Source organism: Anas acuta, chromosome 2 (assembly GCF_963932015.1).
Source record: "Anas acuta chromosome 2, bAnaAcu1.1, whole genome shotgun sequence".
In the NCBI taxonomy this organism is placed as follows: Eukaryota; Metazoa; Chordata; class Aves; order Anseriformes; family Anatidae; genus Anas; species Anas acuta.
In genome coordinates this window covers 3,445,566-3,455,276 of record NC_088980.1, presented here as the reverse complement: position 1 = coordinate 3,455,276, position 9,711 = coordinate 3,445,566, and the positions used below count along the sequence as shown (strand labels likewise).

General features: G+C 49.5%; 1 protein-coding gene across 1 annotated transcript; it reads right to left on the bottom strand.

Moving 5' to 3' along the window:
* Positions 1-363: 363 nt before the first annotated feature.
* Positions 364-9,132, bottom strand: KLHL40 (kelch like family member 40). The gene is made up of 6 exons (XM_068673273.1): positions 7,797-9,132; positions 5,072-5,232; positions 3,085-3,192; positions 2,770-2,955; positions 2,091-2,237; positions 364-1,320 (listed from the first exon to the last, which is right to left on the bottom strand). Exons 1-6 carry the CDS (start codon positions 8,940-8,942, stop codon positions 1,209-1,211), a joined length of 1,860 nt encoding a protein of 619 aa, XP_068529374.1. The 5' UTR covers positions 8,943-9,132; the 3' UTR covers positions 364-1,208.
* Between the last annotated feature and the right edge of the window lie 579 nt (positions 9,133-9,711).

Here is a 9,711-nt window from a genome sequence, read left to right as displayed (position 1 = left end):
CCAGACTTTTGATACCGTAATTTTTATGCCACTTTCAGGGTGTTTACAAGGTTTGTATTTATTGTTTTTTTATCGTCACCCCCGTTCACGGCATCATGATGGTGTGTAAGCATCCAGCTGGCTTTCCTCTTCCTTTCCACAGGTAAGCCTCTAGTCCTCATATCTACAGGGAAAAGCTTTAAGGATATGAGCATTAAGTTTCAGCTCTGAAATGCAAGAAAATAAGAATAAAATCTGGGTCTCTGCTAGGGCTCTCCATGGGGCTGGTTTGCTGGATGTGTTCAGCACAGCTTTTGCTTGGTCCTTGTGTTTAGTTGCTGTGGACATTCAGTTACGGCTCTATAAGCATGCAGACAAAGGGAATTTCTTTTGAAACATTTTAAAGATTTATTTTTAAATAAACCACTGGTCAGGCAGCATGGACATCATTAGATTTTTGCTCTAACAGATCTTTGTCCTGCTGCCAGTACAGTCATGTTTCTATCAAAACATCATTATGATAACTTAAAAAAAGAAAAAACACAATGCATTTTTTTCTCAGTAGGAAGCTCTCTTTGAGCCAAACACGGCTGAGATCTCCAAGAATTCTGCAAATTAGAATAGTGTTAAAAAAAAAAAAAAAAGTTCAGAACAATAAAAATGAAAGACAGCATAAATAAAAAAAAAAAAACCTTTCCCTGAAAAACAGCATTTGTCCAACCGTAGGTCAGGACAATGTGATCTGTGATTGAAGATGGGGAGCCCAAAAGGATGGAGATGAGTGCTCACGGCCCTCCCTGCCTGTCTCTCTTCCCTTCCCTACCTTACTCCTAGCATGACTCTCCCCCTCCTTCAGTCTTTAGCTCTTTACATCTCTTCAGTCCAAAGTCAGGATGGAGATGAAGAACCAAAACTTTTTTCTTTTCATTGCAATGTCCTACAGATTTCTGCTGCCCATGCTCACATGCCTTTTTTCAACTGTCTCATCCCAACAACCTGCATCACTTGGGAACTCATCCAGGTCCCCCCACCACTAGCCTTCGCCTCTTCCTTTTCCCCTCCAAGGTGAGCTTTCCCATTTGATGAAGTAAAATGGTACCAATCACAGATGCAATGTCCTGCACGGTATCTAGAGAAACCTGCCATGACTCTGTGCTGCTACGCATGGCCTCACCTCCCCCCGTCCCTCCTTGTCCCAGACCCCAGTGGAAGAAGTAAATCCTGCCCCACTACATCTTCGTTAGCCGCAAAACGTTGAGGCGCACGGGAAGGAAGGTGGCACCAGAGGCGTACTGGATCTCCCGGAGGACCCCTTCCCATTTCTTCTGCTCTTCGTCGTATCTGGGGAGAGACAGAGGGAGAGTTGTGGTGAGGAAAGCACCTTCCCTCCCCACTTCAGCTGCTCTCTGTCGTGCTGGGAGGCCCAGGATGCGGGGTGGTGTCCCATGGAGGTTTTTTGGTCACTGTGGGGGTACCATGGGGACTTTCAGCCCTGATATGCTTTGGTTCAACAGGCTAGGATGTGCAGATATCAGCTCATGGTCTCGCAGGAGACACCACTTCCACTGGAAATGGCTTGATGTCAAGATTGAACATCTCTGGTGAAGGCCAGGAGATGCCTGCTGAGGGTGCTCTAGAGCCACAGAGCTGAAGGACAGGAGCTAGCCCTGCATTAGCAGCTGTCAGAAAGTGTTTTCTGACTGCTTCTCTGCTCCCACGTAAGACAATCTCATTTCCATCCTGAACATTGGCTCTTCCCAGGGAGAGCGCTCATTGCACAAACACGGCTTCGAGCCAGAGGGGAGGTCTGGAACCAGCTCCAAACAAAATGTCAGTTCAGGAAAAAGCTGAAGGAGCAGATTTTGCCTGGTGTGTTGCTGTACGAGGCTGGGAGAAATCACTGAATTGCCCAATGTGCCCTCCAGCACAGCACAGGGCAAACACCTCACCCAGAGCCCCCATGCTGAGCCTTCAGCCTCGTGCTGAGGCAACACCAACATGCTGAAGGCATCAAGAAAGACAGAAACTATCTGTTCCCTCGATGGCTTTTGCTGAGTAACGTCCCCCCCATCTCCTATACCACCACGGAGAGCCCCAGGGAAGGTCATCACCTCCAAACGTCGTTCAGCTCCGTTGGCACCAGCTCTCCCGACTCCGTCTCCACCGTGGCGAAGCCCCCGAGCAGGTAGAGCACCCCAGCCAGGCTCACCAGGCTGACGGAGCTGCGCTCCTGTGGGAACTCGGTGAAGGTGTCCCACCTGCCGTGTCAAGAGGGGACACGTTAGGGCACCCTGCAAACCCCCATCATCATTAGCAACTGAATTAACTAGCGGCAGATTAACTTGTGTAGGTTTACACGGGATGGGATCATGCACTGCCTGGTGCTAGGGAGGTGTTTCCATCATCGTAGCTCAACTTCATTTTTCCGCGAGTAGCTGAGCTGTGGTGCTCACCCAGCATGGACCAGCAGGTTCCAGGGGCTGGATGCGGCCACAAAACCCACCCCAAGTCAGGAAACACATCTCTTGCATAGAACGAAGATGACAAGATGAAGCTACAGCCCTGCAAAGGACCTAAGAAGTTGACCAGTTGATGAAACCACTTCGAATGTGAGTCTGATGTGATCCACAGCCCAACCACAGTGGTCTCACTGATTCCCAGTGATCTGAGAAATACAGACTGGGAGAAACTGGGATCAGGAGTTGCAAAGAAACTCCTGAAGGGTTGGAAGCTGCTTAATATAAATCCACAGCTGGTAATCAGGCCCTGAAGGTGTGCTCAGGTACATACTTGTTGGTGGCGATGTCGTACACTTCCACCGAGTTGGTCAGGCCGGAGTCGGTCACACCAGCCGCCACGTAGATTTTGTCTTTGTGCACTGTGGCTCCGAACAGCGAGCGGGCAGTTTTCATGGGAGCCAGCTCCTTCCACTCAAACTTGTTGGGGTTGTAGACACACATGTTCTTCAGGCACTTCCTAGAGAAAGAGGAGAGAGAGGAGGCTCGCTCACTCACCTGCTTGGCACTGCAGGAGGTACTGACTCATGCTCTGCCCTCCCTCTGGTTTGGGGGATGACTCCTTGGTTTCTCTTGGTTTTTGACTTACTTGTCACTTCCTTTGCCACCAATGACGTAGACGAGGTCTTTGTGGGACACTACCGCGTGGCCGTAGACCGCGTAGGGGAGGGAATCGGCTTCACCCCACTTGAAGGACCTGGATCAGGGAAAGATGGGAGGCAAGAGGATTTGTAGCTTGCTGGGTGAGGCCCAGAGCACAGGGCACTTTCCAGACCTGGAGGTGAATGCAGATCCTGACTAATGGACAACAAAGTGTCTTAAAAATAGGAGTCTTCCAATGAGATAATGCTGAACCAGTAAATTTTGTCATCCTACAAAAAAAAAAGGAAGATCAAACATAAAACATGCCAGATGCTTATGCTAATGCTCATCCTTTTCTGCAGCATCCTCTACTTCTGGGCTTTGTGCATAAACAGTGCCTTCTCCTAGGGCCTCACATCATTTACAAGCATTACCAGCCAAATACAGATGAGACAGAGATTTCAGCATTATGTAAAAAATAAAAATCCAAGAGACTTAAGCATGCAATATTCTGAGGACAAATTTCTCTCTCTTTTTTTTTTTTTTTTTTTTTTTTTTTTTTTACCATGACCTTTGATTTTAAAGTGTTTTGGTTTGCCAGCAGCCACCAAGGTGGTTGCATCCACATTTTGGAGCGTGGGGTTGTGCTGAAGCCTCTGAGCTAGCTCCAGGGCAGCTGAGCTGAGGACGTAGCTAAAAGATTTGGAAACCCCAAAGCGGTGCCTCTGCTAGGATACCCGCTGCTTTTCCACGGCAGACCCTCCAGCTCTGTCCTCAGGCAGGGCTTTGGCACACCTAAGGCCTTTATTTTTACATCCTTGTTGTTTACATTGGTAGCAGCAGCCCAAAATGGAAACAACTAAAATTTGGGGGCTTTTGTGGTGATCTGGACCCAAGGGAAGGCCCATCATCAATTACACATAGACAGCTATGTTCAGCAGGGACAAATAGGGCTGATCAGTTTCTCAAGATGTGGCTGTTGATATCCACGTTGCTTAGAGTCATCCCCAATTTTCATCCATGTAGGATGAACCCCTCAAAAAATGGCACTTTATTTTACCTAAGAATGGAGACACCAGGGCTCTGAGTGCTTCCTAATTGCCCAACTACTCTAGGGAAATAGTTGCTATTATAAACCAGCAACTTTTCCTCTCCAGGTTTGTTACCATTGAATTTTTTACCTAAATAACACCAGAAATAGGAGAGGTGTTGATCATCTCTCTGCCAGCCTCCAGCCAATATTTAAGCCACCCCCGAGTGAGTAGCAAGGGGACAGGCGATATGTCCCAGAGGGGCAATAAATACCCTACTGTTGGGAAATGAAACTGGTTTCAAATCTCTGCCTATAAAACAGATTTCGGAGCACACAAATCTAAATATAAGCTGACCAAAGGCTTGTTAACACCTACCACTGTGCTTCTTTAGGGCAGAGAGGAGAACTCTTTGGATATTTCTGCCTCCTGCGAGCAGAACAGGACGGTCAGTTTTAATATAGCTCATGACATAACATGGTTCAGAGCCCATTGTGCAAAAATAATCATATATTAAGCCTGATATCAATCAGGGTGGGCCATTCAGTGCCACGTCTGAATAGTTTCAAAACAAGCTTTCCTGTACAAAACCACTCCCTGTGAGACCACAACGAAGGTCACCAAAACTCGAACCAATGGGCAAGAGCAGAAGGAAAAAACTCCCCTCTCTCCATGCGGGTCCCACGTGAGCATCTGCTAAGTTCAGTCCTTGATAATTTAATATCCCAGGTATGGCTCCCACCCTGGGAGCTTCAATTAGAACAAACGAAGCAGCTGGACAGGGGCAGCTTGGAGCCCCAAGGTTCATCTCAAATCACTCCCCATGGTCCCAGCATCGAGGTGCAGAGATCAAGCCCTGTCTCTAAACCTGGTCCCTGAACAACTGGGGTCATTTTTCATGGCAGCTGCCTCACCTTCTCCTGCCAGCCACCTCCTGCCCCTCGCTCACACATGGACACTTACAGCCGGTCGTAGCATAGGACTGAATCCAAGGTCTTCTCTCCCTCCTTCAGTTCTTTCCCTCCGACCACAAAAATGGAGTTTTCTGCCTCTCCCAGGCCAAAGAGGCAGCGAGGGGAGGGCAGGGGGGGCATGCCCAGCCAGTCTGCGTCCAGATGGTCATACTGAAAGGAAACACATGCTCGTTAGTGTGTGCTCTCCCGGCATCTTGGCTTAATGAAGAGCCAGAGGCTAAGAGCAGGGCTGTTCCCATGTGCTGCTCATCACCCCAGCAGGCACCTTCTGCCCATGCCTTGCCCCTGATGCTGCATCTGGTGCAGGACAGGGAATCTCAGTGCAAATCCAAGTCACACATCACCAGCTGTGTTTTATGACAAGGCGTAAGAGCAGAGATGCATGAGCAGGAACGTTTTCTGCTCCGTACACCAAAGCCTCGGCTTGGAACAAGCTTGGTTGTCTTTGGATAGGAGAGTCTCATCTTGGACCTAATTAAAAATAGTTCCTGGGACTGGAGGAGCTGAAACACTGAAGAGTAAAATGCCTTCTCCTCCCACCAACTCTCCCTCTTTCTGGCAAAGCTCAGTTACTGTGTTCCTCCTCTGCTTCTCAAGATGATGATGTCCTCTACCACCTTGGTGTAAGAGATGAAATGTGTGTGTTTATCAGCACAAACGGTATTTACACAATACCTATCTACCCAACATCTTCAGATGAAGCTGAGATCACGTTGCAAAGACCAGAGCTCTTCATGCTGACCACGGTGTGTCCATCCCACCCGACAGACACGGAGATGAATCCATAAAATGCCAGTAGATCAGATGGCAAAGTCCTTGGACATCTGTGGACCAAGGCATTATCCCACTTCCCACCAGAAAAAAAGGCGTGAAGGATTATGACACAGCACGGGGCTGGGGGCTCTTTGGACGTGGTGGGACTTGCAAACCGGGGCAATATTTTTAACACATCTTGGCAGAATCACGTATTAGCCTGGGGTGACCTCTAGCAGCCCGTTTGGGGGGACTCTGCACGAGGAAGCTGGGCTGAAGCACTGCCTGAAGCGCCGTGGAGCTCCAGCTTGCTGGGCTGCCTCCAAAATTCAGCCTCAGCTGGAAGCCTGTGGCTGTTGTCTCTGTGTAAGCTGTGGCCCACATTTCTGTTATTTATAGCACAGACCCGAGCAGCCCGGTCACCAGGAGAGTTCCTGCTTCTCGATGGCTTCAGCATTGTTTTCAAGGCATAAATCTTAGAAGTGACAAATAAAGGATACCCTTTTCCATCTGGAATGTCAACGGAATCATTTTGTTCCTGCCAAAATGTGCAAGGCCTCTGGGATTTATCAGCGTTTATATACATCGGTGCTTGTCCTCAAGTCTAAACTATCCCTGACCTCTCAGCAGGAGGAACACGAAAACAGAGAGGACAGAAACAGAATCAGAAGGTGCAAGATGCTGCTGCACTGACACCGTGGTTCAAGGGTTTATCACACAGCTGCCTGCCTACATCTGTGTGAAGTTTCAGCTGAAAAAGGCTCAGAAGAACATCGTATTCCTATACGAACTGTGACCTATGTAAAGGGAACTGATGGAAACAAATCACACACCCACAAACTGACAGCACCTTCCAGCCCTGGGACGTGTCTGCTCTTCCCATGCAGGAGTGTCAGAGCAGGCTGTGAGGGCACCTCTGTCCCCCTTTTTTGGGGGGAAAGCAGCTAAAAATGGCCACGTTGTACCCCATTAAGGAGCTGCAGACATCAATGAGATCTTCCCCTCCTCTTCTCCTGGCTGACAAGACCCAGATGCTTCTCTTCCTCAGCCCTAACCACCTTGGTGGCCTCCGCTGGACCCACACCAGTACCTCAACGTCCTCCTTGTACTGGGGAGCACCAGCCTGGACTCAGCACCCAAATGTGGGCTCACAAGTGCCTGATTAGAGGAAAAATCACTTTAGTTGACCTGCTTGCCGCAATCATGGCAATACAACCTTGTTTGATCAGCAACAAAACAGGTGGAGTATTGATCTTTAGACATAGCTTGTTTGACTGCTTTGGGATGCTAACTGATGGAGCTGCCCACATCTGCTGTGGTCAAAGCTCCTGCTCAGCACAAAGGGCCATTTCCCCCAGCACTCCCACTGCCTTTCCCCTCCATCCTACTTTCCTGGGCCACTTTCACGGTTTCTTCCCACTAACTCCTCATTTCACAGGCTGCACAGGCTCCAAATGCTGCCCCTTTCCAGGTGAGGCACCCACACGTGGCGTGGGTGCACAGCCTTACCCGTGCAACGAGGCAGGGAAAGGACCAAATTGTGTGTCTCAGCATGGGGCCTCCCCTTTGCTTTATCCTTTCATTGCTTTACTGCTTCCTCCAAAAACAGATGTGAGCCATGGGAGAAGTACAAAAGGATTTCTGGGTATAAGGGAAGAGGATATAGGATTTACTGGATTCATACAGGGTCAACAGGAAGGGTAGGAAGCAGCCAAGGCAGGCTGAGCTGAAACTAGAACACACCCAGGGACAAGAGGAGCGTTTGAAAAGGGATGGATATTGGATCTCTCTTGTCAGAAAGATCTCCATTAAAAATATAATGCTAAGAATCTCTAGTAAAACAGTTTAGATGTCTCACCTTCATTTACAACCTTCAGTTTAGCATCACACAGCAATGGATATTACTGGCATCTGGTGGTGCTCTTAAGTGGTCAAAGAAACAACAAAAATAAAGCCGGTACCTGCAGGAAGTAGGAGCTCATGGGATCCTCTTTGTTGTCCTCGTTGTAGTACAGTCCTCCGACAATGAAGATCTGATTCTCTTTGGTCACCAGACTGACGTGGTTCTTGGGGATTTGAGCAGACAGGGAGGCAAAATAGCACTCGTTGGCAGTGGGGTCATAGGCCACTGCTCCACTGTCACTGACCATGAAAATGAGGTCCTGGAGGAACATGCCAAAGCGCATCGTGTCGTTTAGGATCCCTGGAAGGGCATCCTCCTCCGCATCTTCCTCCTCCTCTACTGCTCCATTGACAACGTTGTCTTTTGCCTGCTTTTCGCTGCTTTTCTTCACTTTTTTCTTCTTCACCACAGTGAATTTGCCTTGCTGGGCATCCTTCACCATCTGCAGTTTCTTGAGCAGCTCTGGGCTGGATTTCACCACGGCGTGCTTCTCCACGTGGTCCTTGATGTAGTCCTTGGACATGAGGCGGAAGCGGATGCTTTCAAAGATGACCGGCAGGGCCTTCTGCCGGCTCTCACGGTCCTTGGTCCCCACCCACTTCATCACCACCTCGAAGACAGTCTCCTCTTTCTCGATGTTGAGGGAGTCACTGGAGATGATGGCAATGAGCTCGTCGGGTGAGAGCTGGTAGAACTCCTCATCGCGGGAGACCAGCGCAAAGCGATCGCAGATGAAATCCCGAGCTGCCACGGCCAGCCGGGCGCAATCCAGCATCAAGCCCAGCCTGAAGATGGCCAAGCAGTTGCTGAGGCAAAGCCGCTTCTGCAGGAAGGACACGCAGACGGTGAAGATGGAAGGGATCTGGAACATGTTGGCCACGGAGAAGATGTCCTGCACATTCTGCTCTGTGATCTCCAGCTCAGAGGTGTAGATATAATGGAGGATCTTGCCCATGACATCTGGATCAACATCTTCCAAGCTGACCTCCTTCTTCTTGCTCTCCTCCATGTCTGAGAGGAACATCGCCCGGAAATATGGGCTGCAAGCCGCCAGCACCAGCCGATGGCAGGGGAATTCCTTCCCCTTGACTTTCAAGACACAGTCCAGAAACTTATTGTGGTCCAACATGTCCTTGAGTCCATCCTGGAGGAGAGTTTGCTGGTAGAGACGCAGCTCTTCCACTTGATCGAAAGGCAAACCCATAGTGCAGAGTAAAAGTTCTTATTTTTTCCCCAAGCCTTCCACCAAATCTAACTGTGGATTTATGAATATTTCTGTCTGTGTGCCCTGGTAAAGAAACTTACTCAAAGCAGGTCTCCCTTGCTTCCAGCCTGTCAGCGCACTGGGAATGTGAAAGGCTCGCTGCTATCGCAGCTGTCTGTGTACTTCAGCTTGCAGCGCAGGGCTTTATATATAGCCGCTGCGCTACAAAGCTTAGGAATCCATATTGGAGCATGTGTAAGCCGATCACCCTCTAATATGACACATGGGACAAGGGGGAAGGGAGGGGACGGGGGGAACAGCTGTACTTCCAGCCTCGATGCTTCAGGAGCGGCCTGGCAGGCCGTGAGTCACCGCGGGGGGAACGCGAGCTTCTGCCACCGTCCCATGACGGAAGACGCGTGCGACCCCACGGCACGGCCGCCACGCTTGGGGAAAACATCCTCCAGATGAATCAACCCCCCTAATCGGCCTTCTGGGTCATCAACAGCAGGGCTGGGACCTCCAAACGCTACTAAATGACCACTCCGAAGCCTTTTGCTGTGCTAAGAATAGACGATGAAGTCAATGCTGGAAAGATGCAAGAAGGGAGAGTCTCGTGTGGGCTTTGTGGCACCCATGAGGCCAAACAGCTCATCCCCTGGGCTGATTTTCTGCATGGGTTTGTCCTTTATTCTCCTCTGGAGTCACTTTTTGAGGCTGGAAAGGGGTGGGGAACAAAGGTGAATTTTTTATTTACACCTGTGTATGG

Bases quoted from the DNA above. Each gene is read 5' to 3' on its own strand.
- KLHL40 (XM_068673273.1), bottom strand. From the start codon at position 8,942: ATGGGTTTGCCTTTCGATCAAGTGGAAGAGCTGCGTCTCTACCAGCAA. The intron at 3,193-5,071 runs GTAAGTGTCCAT...TCCCTGATCCAG, and splicing joins GTCCTATGCTACGACCGGCT to GTCCTTCAAGTGGGGTGAAG. The intron at 2,238-2,769 runs GTATGTACCTGA...TTGACACGGCAG, and splicing joins TACGACATCGCCACCAACAA to GTGGGACACCTTCACCGAGT.